This window comes from Nicotiana tabacum, chromosome 6 (genome assembly GCF_000715075.1).
Source record: "Nicotiana tabacum cultivar K326 chromosome 6, ASM71507v2, whole genome shotgun sequence".
Classification (NCBI taxonomy): domain Eukaryota; kingdom Viridiplantae; phylum Streptophyta; class Magnoliopsida; order Solanales; family Solanaceae; genus Nicotiana; species Nicotiana tabacum.
The window spans coordinates 141545733-141565321 of record NC_134085.1 but is presented as its reverse complement, the minus strand read 5'-3'; the positions used below and the strand labels follow the sequence as shown (position 1 = coordinate 141565321).

At 33.4% G+C, this 19589-nt stretch overlaps 1 protein-coding gene across 1 annotated transcript; it reads right to left on the bottom strand.

The window, feature by feature from the left end:
• Positions 1 to 1777: 1777 nt before the first annotated feature.
• On the bottom strand, positions 1778 to 18363 carry LOC142182078 (secreted RxLR effector protein 161-like). The gene is made up of 2 exons (XM_075256001.1): positions 17710 to 18363; positions 1778 to 1906 (listed from the first exon to the last, which is right to left on the bottom strand). The coding sequence occupies exons 1-2, from the start codon at positions 18361 to 18363 to the stop codon at positions 1778 to 1780; spliced, it is 783 nt and encodes a 260-aa protein (XP_075112102.1).
• Positions 18364 to 19589: the final 1226 nt, after the last annotated feature.

Genomic DNA, 19589 nt, shown 5'->3' with positions numbered 1-19589 from the left:
TCATGAGCAGCATGTTCTTCAACTTGATTCTGAATATGTTGATCACCTTCAAAAGTTGCTTCCTCATGTGTAGCATTTACATCTGCAACTTTATCTGATGCATCATTAATATCCGATGGAGGTTCGTAACAGTCAATCACCCTATCATATTCTCGATGGTTACTCAAATCAAAATTGCCATCGTCCATTTCATTTGATTTGTTGACAATTTTAAATAACTGTTCAAACTTCTCATCGAAATATTCCTAGAAACAAAATTACTTACAATGATTAATCTGAATAACATCAGCAGAAATAAAAAGACTTCTCTATAAATTATCTTACCTTCATTTTTACAAAAACCGCATCAACAATAGCAGATCGCTCATCCTTTTTAAACTTATCGAAAAATTCGTTCACGATCGTACATCTTTCTTTTTCTGCATGCCTTTGAACCTCCGCCGTTAACCTCTAGAATAGATACACAACAAAAATTTAGATACAGAAGAAAACTTCATCTCAAAAACATGTTGTACTTTTACAAAAACAAAACCAAAAAACTTCAGATCAAAACTTACAGAACATATTGTCTCAAGTAATTCATTGTCATCAAAGTCAGATGTAGAACGGGTAGAACGACTCTGGGTACGAGATGATTTGCCAATAAAAGGAGTTTGATTCGGTTCTTTTGATCGACTCCGACTACGTGGTGATTCACCAATGACAGGAATTCGATTCGCTTCTTTTGATCGACTCAGAGTACGTGGTGATTCACCAGTTGAAGGAACTGTATTAACTACCTTTGAATGAATTAAAGGCATTGAATTCAATTCCTCTTCTGTAGGAATTATATCCAATACCCTAAAGTCGCGATATCTCTATTTAATACAAAAAAGTATATTATGAGGAGAAAAAAACTAATACATCAACATATTAACACAAAGACAAAGAAAAAGTAACTTACTTCATGAGTACTAAACATATGATAAAGTTCAGGAAATTTAGGCTCTCCCACACATATATAATCCTGGGAACTTAAGGGGTATCAAGGTACTCATCCTCTCTTATATACCTCTCCCGAACATCTGGGAAGCGCTCATAGAACCAAACACATAACAAATATGGAAATCCACCAAGTTTATACTCAGTTGTATGTAATTTGTTCTGCTTGTCCAATGCATGTTTCAGTGAATAAATGAGCTTCTCATAAGCCACATTACCCCAAGGATATTCAGCACAAACCTTGTCATCTTCAATAATAGATGCATACTCCTCCATCACACATGACTTAGTATTTTTCCCAAACAAAATAGACTCTACAACAAGAATTTCCATAAGCTTAACATCATCATCATCACTCTCGCATACGTGTACATGATTCACAACATTCTTTGTAATTTCATTGCGAGTCATAAAACTTCGAATATCCTTCAAAGTCACACCCTTGGACTTACCAAAATACCACTTCAGAATATTGCTCTCTCGATTAATTGGTTTTTCAATATTATGTGTTGTGATCCGCAAACCACACATAATGTGAAAGTCTTCAAGGGTGAAGGAAACATCATGACCAAAAATCTTGAAACTAATAGAGTCTCGATCATTGGTGAATATTTGAGAAAGACATAGACAATGAACCAACTTCATGCTGCATTGGAAATTCTCCATAGCCATAATGTATCGAAATGTACCCTTTTTAAGCTTATCCCGTTGTGTAGGAGTCAAGAAAGTTGCAATTAATTTCTTCAAATCATGGTTCCCCTTCCAGTAACCCTTACAGTTAAACCAATCTCCAAACTCAAAAATATCTTTTCCCTGGTCTTGTAGGTGGAGGAGCAGGGACATAAGGACCTGGGGGTATTATAGGTTGTCTAGGTGCTTTGCCTACTTTAGCTGCATTAGGATCTTTAGGTGCTTTAGGAGCCATCTGTTCAAAAAAAGTAAAAGTTACAAAAAATTAACATCAGGACATTATCAAAAAGATCAGTTAAAACTTCAATACCTAAGAAGGCTGAAGTTCGACAGTTACAAAGACAAAAACTTCAGCCCTAGAGCTTAAGTTCGACAGTTATAAAACAAAAACTTCAGCTCTAGAGCTGAAGTTCGACAGTTATAAAACAAAAACTCCCAGTAACAAACAGAAAAACTTCAACTCCTTAAGCTGGACTTCACCAGTTACAAACACAAAAACTTCAGCTCCTAAAGCTGAACTTCACCAGTTACAAACACAAAACATTCAGCAAAAAAACATGTTGTAGTTTTGACAAAAAACAAAACACAAATTCTGTTTATCTAAGGTATCATTGAACTATTATAAAACAAATAATACTACAGCTCCTAAATAGTATCATATATTTAACTCTCGAAATTTTTAAATACTCGTTCAAAAAACCTAAATATAGAATTTTCATCAACAACATAAACACTCGTTCAAAAAACCTAAAAACACAATCGTAAAAGTAAAACTAATGCACTTATCAAATTAAACTGTAAGAAAATATTTTATCATAAATACATGACTATCAAAACCAAAACCAGAAATTAAATCGTAAAATAAAACCCAGAAAGTTATTGCAATGTACCTGTGATTAAATCGTAATGTGGGAACAACGACGACTAGTAGTTGAAAAATCAAAACAACAACGAAAAACGTTTGATTTCAGAGACGAACAAATCAACAAATGCGAATAACGGGAGTGAGAGACAGAGACAGTAGAGGACTAGCGTATACTTGGAGAGAAAGTAGTCTTTTAATAAAGAATGATAAAATAGTCTTTTCAAATGGCTTTTAACAAAAAAAATGGGTACGGATACAAACAAAAAGATAAAGCGGTTACAGATTAAAAAGGGGCGTCCAAATAGAACGCCCCGTACAATTTTTAACTGACTGTTCAATTTTATATTTTGCCAGGAAAAGAAAGAAGCCAATGGCCCAATTATGGATGACATGAACCTGAAGCCTTCGTTTCTTGTCTGAGAACTGACTGATTTTTTGTACTTCCTTTTGTCTGAAGTGAAGCTGAACTGATCTTTCCTAACCGTGCACGTTACGAGTTCTACTAAGTTGTCCTTAGTCTCTTTATAGTAATATACTTTCTTTCTCTTTTTTTATTTGTCTAACAATTTTGTATCTAAGTGGGAGTTTGAACATAAGAATTGTAAAATTTCAAGAAAAAGTGGAAAAAAATTAAAGTGAAAATGGTATTTAAAAATTAGAGTTGTGTTTGAACATAAATATAATTTTGGGTTATTTTTGAAGTTTTGTGAGTGATCTGAGTCAAAATTTTGAAAAATAGTAGCTTTTAAAGTTTTTCAAATTTTCAAAAAAATTCCAAAATGCATCTTCAAGTGAAAATTGAAAATTTTATGAACAAACGCTGGTTTCGAAAAAAAAGTAAAATTTTCCCAAAAAAGAAAACTATTTCCTATGTCCAAATGGGCTCTAAAATTTAGAGAGCCGATTAATCCAACAATTTGTGTTTGATTAATTAATTTGAAAAGCATTTTTGAGCAGTAATTAGAGCCCGTTTGGATTAGCTGATTATAAATAGCTAATAAGCTTGAAGTGCTGAAAAGCATTTTTAAGTGCTTAAATTGATTTCTTAAATAAGCATTTACGTGTTTGGATATAAGTGCTGAAACTGATAATAAACAAATGATGTGTTTGATAGAAAAATGCTAATAAGTTGTTCTTTCATTAAAATAACTAAAATAACCTTAAATTTTTTACAAAAGATAATAAATTAAAAAGTTTCTTTGTAAAGAAACAACGAATATGGAATGAAAAGAAAGTTACAAAATTTATTTTGGGAAAAATATTTTGTGAATTAGAAAATACTATCAAGGTTAAACTAGTAAAAACCTTGGTCAAACTATAAGTGCTTATTGTGAGCACGTGATTTTTGCCTTACGAAAAACTACTCCAAAATAAATCAAAAATAAAATAAATTTCTTTTACTGTGTAATTTCTGAATTTGCGTGATGCTAAATAATTGTGTTATATCCGTAAATATTTACTATGTCTTAATAAAATGAAAATAAAATAAAATACATATTGCATGCATATAGGATTTAATTATGCATTTAAAAGATAATTTAAATAAAATCACAAAAATATGTATTGGTTCTATTTCAAATGTTTCACTGTGTGATTGATGTTTTGTCTATGTGTTAAATAATTGTTATAGAGTAATTAATATATTTTTGTGAAGTTAAAATTATATTATAGTTAATATTATTGTAATGATAATTTTGTTTTTATTTTTAATTAGGATTTTATTAATTAATAAAATCAATAAATAAAAAATATACAAGTTGTAAAGATTGGACCTGGATTAAAATCCAGGCCCAAATCAATTTACCCCCCTGTCAGCCCAATCCAAACAGCCTGTCCGGTCCAATTCAAAGCCAGAACCAAACGACGTCGTTTGGTCACCTCTCATCAAGGACCGTTGGATTAAATCCAACCAACGGCCAAGATTTCATCACCCTAACCCAAGACCCTTACCCGATCCATTAACCCGATTCAGTCCGACCCCAACTTTAAACCAAACGACGTCGTTTGGTTTAATGAATTAATCTTGGCCCTTCATCTTGCTTGATCGGACGGACGATATCAATCCACCTGTCATCAAGTAAAATCGTCTCGATTAAGTTCGTCGATTAGTTATATTACGAATTTTCATTTTTGAAAATACTGACTAAAACAGTCTGCTTCTATTGTTTCAGACTAATTATTGACAAATGTTGTAAATAGTCAACTGATTAATACTCGTCAATTAAATCATGTTTGTTTGTGAATCAGCGAATTCAAATGTATGATGTATATGTTGTTTTCTGAACAGGGCATTGTCAGTATATTGACAATGCTCCTGTGTATGTTTGATCTTAGTTCAATTATAAGTTCAGTTTGCATTATTATGCTGAACTCAGTGTAATATTGTCAAGTTTGAGTTCGAGTTTACAAATGATGATTAGATGTAATTGTGATAGAATGTTTACATTCTTAGGATTCAGTCCAGAACCTAAGAGAATTGGTTATAGCTGTGTTAAATCAGGTTGATAATTAAGTTTGAACAGATTTTTAAATCTGTTTTGTAAATTCTGTTACGATTTTGCATTTAAGGCAGTAATAATAGTGATCACAGTAGTATTTCTGGGATAAAAGCAGTAGGGTAATTTGATAATAATAGAGGGCTGAAAGTGGTATGTTAATGGCTATTAGTTAATGATACTAATGGGGAACAAAGGGTAATGGGGCTGCTTAAAATCAGGATAGGATCATTTAATTTATTCAAAAGCAGTTTTAATGGAACTTTTTGATTTTAAAAGAAGAAGGGGGTCCAAGAAGCACTTAAAAAGATAAAGACCAGCCTTGTATAAATATAGGGAGCTGGACAGCTTAAAAGGGGCAGACTTTAAGAGATTTTTAGAGGAGAAAAAATCTGAAAAGGCAGATTTTGAGAGAAAAACAGAAATCTGAGAAGAAAGAAAAATAGTAAAGGAAACAGAAAATAGAACACTCACATACACACTCACACACAGATACAGCAACAGAAACAGAAAATCAGAAAAAATGGGAATTTGAAACTGAAAAGAAACTGAAATCTGAAATGTTGTTCTTTTGTTGAATCTGTTCAACTTTATGTGATTCCACTGTTCAGTTAAAATCTGAAGTGTCTTTTAAAATACTGTATTGTGCATCTGGTTTCCTCGGGTCGTATTATCGCTCAAATCTGTGGAAATACTGCTATTCTGTTAAATTTGTTACTGCTGCTACTGCTGAAATTTACTCCTTATACCTCCATTTCCAGGTACATATCTTCTTAAATTCTATGTTGGAAAGAGATTCGGCATGATAAATCAATGAAGTTTGAGTTGCAGTTCTATTTTTCCATTTATCTAAGTTTGTTATTATAAATTTCAGTTTTGTTTCATGTTATTTCATATAGAGGTATGCTGGACATGTTAATTATCAGTTGATCATTTTCCTTTGAAATTCATACAAGTATTGTAATAATTTTATCTATTCCAGAATTTCATTAAGGTATAGTTATGGTTGAATTGTTAAGATAGGGAATATGGCATGAGGTTGGTTATTAATTAAGTCTTACGACATTGTTAGACAGGTATAAAGTAGTCCGGGAATATAAAGAAATGAGTGGTTAGTGTATTTCGATTGTTTGGTTGTGGATTAAGGCTAGACGATGATTGATTGTACTTAATTCATATATGGCATAATAATGATTATGGTTAACACCAATAGTTGGAAGTTGCATTATTATCCTCCATTATGTTTGCAAACGTCGAAACAGGGTGAATAATGTTGTAGGCAATATTACTTTATTAAGTCAATTAGGTAGATTTGTTCTCTTTCTTAAAATAACAAATGGCCTAGGAGGTTATAATGTGAAAGTTAGTAACAAGGGTTGATTATATATACATTTACGTTTAACCATAAGCAGAATCAATTATAATAATTTCGCCTATTCGATTAAAAACGAATATATGAGAATAAGTTGAGATGTACATGTACAGATTGCAACACTTTAAATCAATGGTAAGCAAAAAATAGAAATTGCATTAAGTAAATAATAAAAATTCTTGGAAAATATTTCTTTCCTTTATGAATCATTCATTTTCAGTTTCATATGCAATTTATTCTTTGGCATATATATATATATATATGTCATATTTGTTTTAAAGATAGTATTAATCATATTTTTATTCTGTCCCTTGAATTTGAATAGTTGGAATGAATATAATTTATATTCGGAAATTATAATCAATGGGCAACATTTAATAAATTGTGGATTCTTTTCCAAGAATTAAAGGATATCTTAAATGAAGATTTCTCATAATATAATAAACAATTTATGGAAAAATCCCTAATATCATTGCAAATATTTCGCGCAATTAGGGATACGTTCGCGTACCCTGATTATATTTTTTTTTAAAAAAAAAGCAAAATTCGGATTATGCGTACGCGCAATTTCGAGCGAATATTTAATAAAAGGATTTTTTCAAAGGCGTTAAATTAATTTCATAAAAATCCGCGATGTGCGGTTCAATATTTAAGAAAAACAAATATTTTTGATTCAGCACAATCTCGAAAAAAAAAATGATTGCTTAATAAATATATTATCAAAAGTTATTGTGTACACGTACGCGTGACACAATTCCGCATTTTTAATTTATAACACGAATATACGTACGCGTAATTCGAATCAAAGAAGGGTTTTCAATCACAATAAGAATAAGCGGTAGTAAAATCATGTAACATCAATATATTTAATAAAAATCAAGATGATTAAGCCAATAATAAAAACAGTTAAGCGACCGTGCTAGAACCACGGAATTCGGAAATGCCTAACACCTTCTTCCGGATTACTCAGGATTTCTGGTTCGCAGAATAATAAACAGAGTCATATTCTCCTCGATTCAGGGATTAAAATTGGTGACTTGGGACGCCTTAAAATTCCCAGGTGGCGACTCTTAAATGATTAAATAAATCTCGTTTCGACTGTCCTTCAATTGGAGAAAACTCCCCACGCGCCCCGCGGGCGCGGTGAAAAGGAGGTGCGACACTTATAAGCTAAAAGCCATAAGTTGAGGGTGACCAACTTATGACTTATTTTTGTTTATAAGCACTTGGCTTATACGCACTTTAGGTATTTACCAAACACGTAAATAAGCCAAAATGTGCTTATAAGCCAGTTTGACCAGCTTATAAGCTTAGCCAAACACCCTCGTGTTTGACCAAACTTTTAAAAACTGTTTCTAAGTGTATTTTTCTCAAAAGTACTTTTGGAAATAAACTACTTTTTTGTACTTCTCCAAAATTGCTTCTACTTCTACTCAAAATCGCATTCCCCCTCCCCCTCTAATAGCATGTTTGGCCAAGCTACAAAAATTAGTTTATTTTGATAAGTGTTTTTTTTTTCCTCTCAAAAATACTTTTAGTGAGAAACAATTTGTGTTTGAGTAATTAATTTGCAAAGCACTTCTAAGCAGCAATTAACGTTTGGCCAAACTTTTAAAAAATGCTTATAAATGTATTTTTGTTCAAAATTATTCTTTTAAAAAAATACTTTTGGAGAAAGCTACTTTTTCTTGCTTCTTCTCAAATTGTGTTTTTTCCTTCCAAGTGTTTGGCCAAACAATTCATCAACTTTTTTAAAAAAGCACTTTAATTAAAAAAAATACTTTTAGAATTGAAGAAATTTGGCCAAATAGCTTAATTTTTGAAAAAAGCTCTTCTAGCCAAAAAAAAAAAAAGAGTTTGGCCAAACAGACCATAAGACAGATTTGTCCGAGACAGAGGGAGTAATAGTATTGCTCTCATTTGGTCAAACAGGAGGACCAAAAGACTTCTAGAAATGTAATTCTATTGGTATTCGAGATGCTAATCATCTGATGTCTTCTGCGTAAATGCAGGGAAATCTGTACTGAGTGTACTGTTCAATTCTTGGCCTTTGACAAAGTACTCGCTTCTTCTTTTGTGTTCCCACTGACACTACACGTACATCAAGTCTTATTCCGTCCTAATTTATGTTACACTCGAAATTTTCACAGTCAAACAAATTATTATTTAATTCTAATTTTTAAGTATTATAATTTATTAATTATTATAACTTATAATATTTTCTTGCATAGTTTTTTAATATATAAATTTTATTTTTAAAAAATTAAAAGAATCTACGTCCAACTACATATCAAGTTAAGAAGTTTTAATTTCGTAAAGCAAAATATTTTATCACATAAATTTAGTGTCCTATAAAAAACCATCATATAATTTGGGACGATAGGGAGTATATATATGGTTAGTCAGACGATTTCAAGACTTTATTATTGCTAAATGTGACAATACTTTATGTAACATATATATGACCATCTCAAAGATGAAGAAGCATTATAGTTGGTTTAATTAAAAATTTATTCATTAGCGGTGACTTGACAATCTTGGGAAATTTCCATGCAGGTATCAACATGGTTCTAGCTAAGGAATCTCCAAAAGTCCGAAAGTGATAGTATAGAATATTCATTCCTTAAATATGGCATAATTAGAAAAACGCACCCATGCGATTAATTCGATGTTGTTATGATTGTTTAATGGACTTTAACGTACATAAACTGACAACATAAAAGAATATGTATATTATTAATATAGTTTAACTTATAGGTTATCATCTTTAATTCTCATTTTACTCATTCCACTCGGAGGCTTATCCGGATATGGGTTTACGTGAATTCATACTCATCTCCCTATTTCTTCAAAATTACTTTAATATATATGTATGAACCCATGCTTAAGGACTTATGGTGCAATTATTATTGGGTGCACTTCTACAAGTAAAATTGGCGGTTCAAATCTCGCTCTAACATATATACATATGTTAATATTACTAAAATTTCAAAAAGAATATAATTTTGAACCTATAATTTTAAAAGTGTAGTGGATCATGGTAAAAGAGCAAAGTTAAACTCGTCAAATATAAATTCTAGATCCACCTCTTCATAATAGTGCACCATCCTCTTGAAATCTTGCATCCGCTTCTGATTTCACTTCTACGCAGGATACCCGTAGATAGATTATAATATTTTATACTCCTTTTGTCCAAGGGATTCAATTAAATCTCCTTTGTAAGAAAACTATATTACGCAAATAAGGCAAATTTCTTTTTATATTTATATATATACCAATGGTAAGAATTCCTTGGCATGAGGAAAGATTTCATGAGTACAATAGCAAAAGACGTTCTAAAATTGCTTTAGATATATAATAGGTTCAAATAAGTGAGAGATTCTCGTATTCTTTTGAATTCCCGTGTTTGTAATTCTGGTTCCGCCATTATGTACACGATACAACTACTACTTAGAGATGACCATGTTGAATAGGTCAAAGACTTGTTAGAAAGGTTAAAGGACAATTAAAACGTACAGCGGTAACATGTTGATATTGACAAAAGCAAGTTACTACTATGGTTTTATACTTGTTTGAACTGTCAGGCTTTGGAACTCTAATTCAAACTTGTTGCAGGAAATATATTGAATACTTTTGACAGAGGCGGTATTGCGGAAGCCAAATGTATATAGTGTGAATAAGTCACAACTACTATATCAAAAATTATAACAGCTACCAAATAATAAATAAGATAATAAAGCAACAATAAAGGGAACACCAGAATTTACGAGGTTCGGCTAATTTTGCCTACTCCTCGGACACAACCAATATTTTATTCCACTCCAAAAATACAAGTGAAATAATACTAAAGAGAGAAGATACAAATGTCTTAAACAGATGAGAAGGCAAATGAGAAGTGTGTTTAAATCATAAACATTAGATCTTCTTTTATATGGGGAAAAATCCCCCCAACTCTTCTCCCAACCAATGTGGGACTTTGGCATTTTGCCAAACTTCAACAAATCTCCACCTTGGCAAAATTTCACATCTTCAATTCTCTCTCAATAACAAATTTTGGTTGTGTCTTCATCTTCAATCTTCAGTGTTCAACAATGTTGATCAAATCCAAACAATGTTGAAACTTAATCGTAGTCACCACTTTTGTCAGCATATCAGCAGGATTCTCTGTAGTATGAATTTTCTTCATCGTGACTCCACCTTCTTCTATGATTTCTCGTACAAAATGATACCGAACATCAATGTGTTTCGTCCTTGCATGATAAACTTGGTTCTTCGCTAATTGAATAGCACTTTGACTATCACAAAAAATTGTGATACCTTTTTGTTCAACACCAAGCTCCTTTAGCAATCCTTGAAGCCAAATTGCCTCCTTCACAGCCTCTGTAATAGCCATGTACTCTGCCTCTGTTGTAGACAAAGCAACTGTTGACTGCAAAGTAGACTTCCAACTAACTGGTGCCTTTGCAAAAGTAAACACATAACCAGTAATTGATCTTCGTTTGTTCAGATCACCCGCAAAATCTGAGTCACAATATCCAACTACAGACTGATTGTCTTCCTGCTCAAAAACTAACCCGACATCTACAGTATTATGAATATACCGTAGAATCCACTTCACAGCTTGCCAATGCTCCTTCCCTGGATTGTGCATATATCTGCTAATAACTTCAACAACTTATGAAATGTCAGGCCTTGTGCAAACCATTGCATACATCAAGCTACCAACAACATTTGCGTATGGTACCTTTGACATATACTCTCGTTCAGCTTCATCCATTGGCGACATAGTAGTACTTAGCTTAAAATGGGAAGCAAGTGAAGTACTAACTGGCTTAGTCTTGTCATCTATGCCAAGACGTTGAAGTACTCTCTTCAAATATTCTTTCTGAGATAAACAGAGTTTCTTTGAACGTCTATCTCTTATTATCTCCATGCCAAGAATTTTCTTTGCCTCACCCAAATCCTTCATCTCGAACTCCTTCTTCAGTTGAATCTTCAACTTATCAATTTCTTACGAATTCTTGGAAGCTATCAACATATCATCAACATATAGGAGAAGATATACAAAGGAACCATCTTTAAGCTTGCGCAAATACATGCAATGATCGTATTTGCTTCTCTTGTACCCTTGCCGCAACATAAACTCGTCAAATCGCTTGTACCATTGTCTAGAAGATTGTTTCAATCCGTACAACAATTTTTCAAGTTTGCATACCATATTTTCTTTTCCAGCAACTTTGAATCCTTCTGGCTGAGTCATGTAGATTTCCTCCTCCAAGTTTCCATGTAAAAATGCAGTTTTTACATCCATCTGAACTAGTTCCAAATCCAATTGTGCTACCAAAGCCAACATAATTCTAATGGAGGAATGTTTTACAACTGGAGAAAACACTTCATTGTAATCACTTCCCTCCTTTTGAGCATATCCTTTTGCCACTAATCTTGCTTTGTAGCGAACATCTACTTGGTTAGGAAATCCTTCCTTCTTTGCAAATACTCATTTGCACCCAATTGCTTTCTTTCCCTTCGGGAGATTGGCCAATCTCCATGTATGATTCTGATGAAGGGACTGTATTTCATCATTCATGGCAATCCTCCACTTATCTTCTTCTGAACTTTGGACTGCATCTTTATAAGTGGTAGGAACATCATCAGCTACAATTGAGGTTGCACAAGCAACTGTTTCTATGAGACGATCAGGTTTCGTTATTGTTCTTTTTGGCCTGCTGGTTGCTATTGATTCAAGTTATTGTTGAGGTTCCTGAGTTGGAATCTCCTCTACTGGATCTCCTTCCAGAGGGTAATCTTCATTTGTGTCCTCCTCTGCTTCTTGTGTAGGAAAAATAAATTTTCCCTCAAACTCCACCTGCTTAGAAACACCTTCATTTTGTTTGGTATCTCTTGTTACCTTATTTACCATTGCAGATTCATCAAAGGTAACATCCCTGCTGAATATTACTTTCTTTGTCATAGGACACCATAAACGATATCCTTTGACTCCAGAAGTAATTCCCATAAAAATAGCCTTCTTTGCCCTTGGATCCAATTTTGACTCTGTCACATGATAATATGCAGTTGAGCCAAACACGTGCAAAGAGTCATAATCTACAGCAGGCTTTCCATACCATTTTTCAAATGGTGTCTTGCCATCAACAGCAGCAGATGGTAGACGATTAATGAGGTGGCATGCATATGTAATTGCCTCAGCCTAAAATTCTTTGCCCAAGCCAGCATTGGACAACATACACCGTACCTTCTCCAGCAAGGTCCGGTTCATACGTTCTGCCACTCCATTCTGTTGTGGTGTATGTCTAACAGTGAAGTGTCGGACGATGCCATCATTTTCACAGACCTTATTGAAATGATCATTTTTGTATTCACCTCCATTGTCTATGCGAATACACTTGATCCTCCTGCCTGTTTGATTCTCCACCATCGTATTCCATTTGAGAAAAATTCCCAGCACTTCATCTTTGCTTTTCATTGTTACACCCACACTCTTCGGGAAAAATCATCAACAAAGGTTACAAAATAGTGTTTCCCACCCAATGAAGGTGTTTTGGAAGGACCCCAAACATCAGAGTGTACATAATCCAAAATGCCTTTAGTATTATGGATCGCTGTACCAAATTTAACCCTTGTCTATTTTCCTTTGACACAATGCTCACAAAACTCCAAGTCGCAAGCCTTTACTCCTTTTAACAATCCTTGATCTGATAGAGTTTTCAAGGATTTTCCTCCAGCATGTCCCAAGCGCATGTGCCATAGCTTGGTTGTTTCTGCCTCTTTGTCGTCACTGGATGTCACTATCGTTGTCCCAATAACTGTATTGCCACGATAGCGGTACATATTATTATTCTTCTGATTAGCCTTCATTACCACTAGTGCACCGGAGCATACTCTCATCGCTCCATTTTCTGCAATGATTTTGAACCCTTTTGATTCTAGGGCTCCTACAGAGATGAGATTCTTCTTCAAATCCGGTACAAATCGAACATCTGTTAATGTTCTGATCATTCCATCATGGTTCCTTAATCGTATTGAACCAATGCCATATGAGGTAAGAGGGCTGTTATCCGCTGTGTGGATGACTCCATATTCTCCTTCTTGAAATTCCACAAACCAGTCCCTGTTGGGACACATATGATAGCTACAAGCCGAGTCCATCAACCATATGTCTAATGATGTTGATGACTCTGTTGTAACTAATGAGAAGTCTGAATCATCATAATCAGCTACATTTGAATCCATAATGGCCTTTCCATTGTTATGTTTGGCCTTATTCTTCAACTTCGGACAGTCTTTCTTCCAGTGCCCCTTTTCTCGACAAAAGGCACATTCATCTTTGCTAGGTTTGGATCTTGACTTGGATCTTCCCTTCTTTATCCTCGTTTGATTTTGAGGACGACCCCTCACAAATAGTGCTTCTCCTTCTCCACCTTTCTGTTTTTCTCGCTTTCTTTGTTCATAGCTGTACAAAGCCAAACAAACTTCTCTGAGAGAAACTTCGTCATTTCCATGGAGTAGAGTAGTTTCAAGGTGCTCATACTCATCAGGAAGTGACGCCAACAACATCAAGGCCAAGTCACCATCATCATAAGTTGTATCCATATATTGCAAATCTGTGACCAACTTATTGAAACTGGTGATATGTTCATTCATCGTGGTACCAGGAACATAGGTGAACTGAAACAGTCTCTTCTTCATGTACAATTTATTTTGACTGTTTTTCTTCAAAAATTTATCCTCCAGTACTTTCCATAATTTACTTGCAGAAGTTTCCTTTGTGTATGGATATTTTTGCTCTCTAGCAAGGTAGGATCGAATGGTACCGCAAGCAACACGATTGAGAATCTTCCAATCTTCTTCTCCTATAACATCTGGTTTCTTTTCTTCAATGGCCATATCTAGCCCTTGTTGAAAAAGGACATCTAGAACCTCGCCTTGCCACATCCCAAAATGTCCGGACCCGTCAAATATTTCTACCGCAAATTTCGCATTTGACACGATTCTTGTCATAAGCAAAGATGCCAATGATGACGTATTGTTGACATTTGATGTAGATTCTTCTTGTTTATTGTCTCCCATTTTTGACACAAATATTATTTAATAGCTGACGACACAAATCAAGATTATTTCCTTTCTGGTGTGGAAGATCAGACTAAGCTGCAACCACAGAGCATACTCAGATAGAACCTTGACTCAGTTACCAAGATAAATCTTTTCTGATGTAGAAGATCAGAATATGCTGCAACCACAGAACAGACTTAGCCAGTATCTTGGCTCTGATACCAATTGTTGCGGAAGCCAAATGTATATAGTGTGAATAAGTCACAACTACTATACCGAAAATTATGACAGCCACCAAATAATAAATAAGACAATAAAGCAACAATAAAGGGAACACCAGAATTTACGAGGTTCGGCTAATTTTGCCTACTCCTCGGACACAGCCAATATTTTATTCCACTCCAAAAATACAAGTGAAATAATACTAAAGAGAGAAGATACAAATGCCTTAAACAGATGAGAAGGCAAATGAGAGGTGTGTTTAAATCCTAAACATTATGTCTTCTTTTATAGGGGGGAAAATCCCCCCAACTCTTCTCCCAACCGATGTGGGACTTTGGCATTTTGCCAAACTTCAACAGGCGGAACCAAGATTGAAGTTGATGACTATAAAAATCAAAATTTTAGTCCTTTTAAATTACTAAATTTTAGATTAATGATTTGTGTTTATTTAATAAATTTAGTTTGAACCAAAACTTTTAAATTCGGCCGAGCCAATCTAGGTCCGCCATTGAGAGTTATTCAAAACCTAGTGTTTAGAAACCCTTCGACACGTCTAGATCATTAATTGAGGAACTCAGAGATGAAGCAGGCTGTAGGAGGAGCAATAAAGAGTTACTATTAATTGCCTTCAAAAAGTTTTATTATTATAGAATAAGAACCAAATATTGATAAGCAAATTAAAGAAATAAGAAGATATATAGGCATGGAATAAATGCTTTATACGACTTGGTGTTTGTCTGTTGTACGATTCATGAATCTGCTCATCAGTTTATTCATTCACATGCTTACTGAGTGCCTTTTCTTTTTTCTATATTTAGATAGACTAGACCAATTCAAGTTCTTGATTCCCCAATCCCTCTCTATCTCTCTTGTCATCTTGCATAATCACTGAGAGATTTGCAAAGTCTGATTTACCTTTTCCTCACAAAATCTCTCTATAGATTACATTATAATGTATTATATTTCTTTTCTTTTTTTCCGGGGGTCAAGATATACGTTATATATCTGTTGCTGCATATAAGCAAATTAAAAAGGAAGAAAAAATAGAACGTTTAAGAATGCATGAGAGGGACTAAATGCAAAACATGTTGAATAGAGAATGGAAGAGCATAATTGAGGGGCAAAAACGTCATTTAGAGGATCTTTAAAGTACAAGTTATTTTATTTTAAGGACTAATGTGATGGCCAATTTCTAACTGCATATCAGTTACACTTAACGCGGAATTTCTGTTGGATTTGATATTGTGATATATATAGAACTTATATAAAGTACTTCTTTATGACCTTGTTGAGCAATTAACTATCAATGTTTTGCTTTGTGGTCACTCTATTTTATCTACCAATATTCTTGAAAATGATAAATGTTAATCCATTTTAACCTACTCAATATAGGAATTAATTGTTCTCCACATAAATCCTCATATTATTTATTGTTTCAAAAGACTTTATTTTGCAGGAATATCTTATAAAATTTATGGTTATTTTTGTGACCAAATACTAAAAACAAACAGTTAGACATAAATACTTTTATCAAGATTCTTTAAAGATTTATCAGTTAATTATACCTATTTAAAAGTTGAATTTTATCTCGTTAGAGATTTTGGAATGAAGATTGGCCTAAATCAAGAAAAAAAAAATTGATAAGCGATACTGCCATAGTGTATAGTATAAAGATGACTAACATTGACTTAATATTTTACAATAAACTAACTTAATAATATATAAAAATACAAAAAAAACAAAGAGAGAAAATACTTAGTTGTTTGTTCACTGTGTGTAATTTCTTAATAATTAGAAAAGGATGATGAAGAGAAAATATTATTTGAGAATGGAAGGAGTTCAAATATTAATTGTATGAAAGTGTATTATCTATATATTTATCTATACTATCATTAAATGCTCGACAAAGTCTACAAATGAAAAGTTGAAATGGTATATTTATTCACACTTGACTTCAAAGTTGTATCATTTGTTGTTGGGAATTAAAAAGTTTTTGAAAGTTCAAAACAATTTAAAGATGTTATGTAATTATATTAGTTTACTTTGTTGGAATTTTTTTTACATGTTGATTCCTTATTTGCATAATATTTTTTAATCTTAAATTATAAGACTTTCGTACATAGTTCAAATAAGAAACGATTTAATAAGCAAAACAATTTAGGAGATTTTAAATTTCTAAATATTAAGAAAGTAACTTAATTACAATCTTGTCCAATGTGCAATTTATTTTAAAGGGTAAAAAGGCGAATGATATTTTTGTAAGCATAAATTATAATTCTACCAGGATCTTGAACATGATAATCTTACATGTAATCGTCATAGAAACCATACCTGAAGCGGAATCCATTATCTTGAAGCGGAAGCGTTAATTCAAAAACTGGTTTCTCGCCCCTTGCTCTAACTTTATGTTACCGCCGCCTTTAGAGATGGAAGAGAGAATAAAGAAAATACGGTAACCCTAATGAGTGGGGAGAGGACCAATTTATAGAGGTCTCACTTAATCTGGTACGTCCATCAAGTAACCAATCGGACGGATGAGATTTGATAATTAATTAAATATTAATTATGGGTGTTATACCTATTGGGCCACACATACATAGGAAAATAACTTACATTCTCCCACTTGGCCCAATAATCATATAATATTAATATTTAATATAGGAACATTAGTTGCGCATAAACAAATCTCTTCTATAATGTCCATCATAAATATCATAATACGATAAACTACTAAATGTGAGTTATGGCGGTTATATATAATTTATCTACATACTCCCTTCCATATACTACAACATTAGCAACTCATCGTATCAGGTCCATAAGCTATAAAATATTATGGTCCACAATAATATCTCATTGAGACTTATCCTGTAATATCTCAAAACAATAATGTGTACACCATTATGAGAAGCAAGAAATCATTAATGTATATCAGAAACATATAAATGAGCTCAGAGTGTCAAAACATCATAAATACATCAGTCATAAATACAGCCAAGACCCATTCTATGTACATGTTCTTTAAATATCTTTGGCTGTAAACCTTTCGTTAATGGATCTACAATCATTAGATCAGTTCTAATATGCTCAAGTGACACTCTTTGTTTCTGAACTTCCTCCTTGACGGTAAAGTACTTTAATTCCATATGTTTGGCACCTTTGGAGTACTTATCGTTCTTGGAGAAGAATACTGCTGCAGAATTATCACAGTAAATTTTCAGCGGCTTGGTAATGGTGTCGACAACTCCAAGTCCTGAAATAAAGTTTCGCAGCCATAATGCATGAATTGTGGCTTCAAAACATGCTACAAATTCTGCTTCCATCGTGGATGTAGCAATGACAGACTGTTTGTCACTCTTCCACGATATTGCTCCTTCAGCTAATTGGAACAAATAACCAAATGTTGATTTTCTAGTGTCAATACATCCAGCGAAATCTGAATCCGAGTATCCAACAACTTCCAAATACTTGGATCTCCTATACATGAGCATGTAATCCTTCATTCCTTTCAGGTACCTCAAAACTTTCTTTGCAGCTTTCCAATGATCAATTCTTGGGTTACTCTGATATCTTCCTAGCATTCCGACCGCAAAACTAATATCCGGTTTTGTGCAAGTCTGAGCATACATTAGACTACCAACAATTGAAGAGTAAGGAATTGATTCCATTTTTTTTCATTCTACATCATTCTTAGGGCATTGCATGAGACTAAATTTGTCCCCTTTTTGAATTGGAACAATTCCTGCTGAAAATTATTCATGCTGAATCTCTCTAGAATTCTTTCGATATAGCCTTTCTGAGACAATCCCAATAATCCTTGTGATCTATCACGGAATATTTCTATTTCTATCACAAAGGATGCCTCACCCATATCTTTCATTTTAAAATTCTTAGAGAGAAAATCTTTAGTCTCACGCAATATGCCTAAATCATTAGCAGCAAGTAGAATATCATCAACATATAGGACTAAAAATATAAACTTGCTCCCACTGATCTTTTGGTATATACATCGATCAACGGTATTTTCCACAAATCCAAAAGATGTTATGGTATCATTAAACTTTATATACCATTGTCGTGAGGCTTGTTTAAGTCCATATATTGACTTCTTCAGTTTACACACTATTTGACCTTTTCCTTTAGTTTCGAAACCCTCTGGTTGGTCCATATAAACTTCTTCATCGAGGTCTCCATTAAGAAAGACAGTTTTCACATCCATTTGGTGTAACTCTAAATCATAATGAGCCACCAAAGCCATAATAACTCTTAATGAGTCTTTCTTTGAGACCGGCAAAAAGGTCTCTTTATAATCAATGTCTCCTTTCTGAGTATAACCCTCGGCAACAAGCCTGGCTTTGTATCTCTCAATATTGCCATTTGAATCGCGTTTGGTCTTAAAGACCCATATACACCCGATTCTCTTAGAACTTTCTAGCAATTCAACAAGATCCCAGACTTTATTGTATTCCATGGATTTTAACTCTTCCTTCATGGCATCAATCCATTTTTCAGACTCATTACTTTCTATGGCTTGTGAAAATGAAACCAGATCCTTATTAAGACCAATGTCAAAATCTGACTCCTGCAAATAAACCACGTAATCATTTGAAATAGCCGATTTTCTAACTCTTTGAAATTTTCTTAATGACATTTCTTGTGGTTCATTTGTGTCAGATATTTGTGAGTTAGTTTCTTCATGAGGTGTTTCATCTAAATGTTGCTCGGTGTTGTCAAAGTGTTCTTCAACAATTGGAACAATATTTGGTATTTGTGTGGAAGTAGGCACATTTTTGGGTAATAGAATATTGACCCTCACCTCTTTAATGTCCACACTTTGCTTTTCAACACTCCCACTAACTTCACCATTCTCAATGAATCTTGCATTACCAGTTTC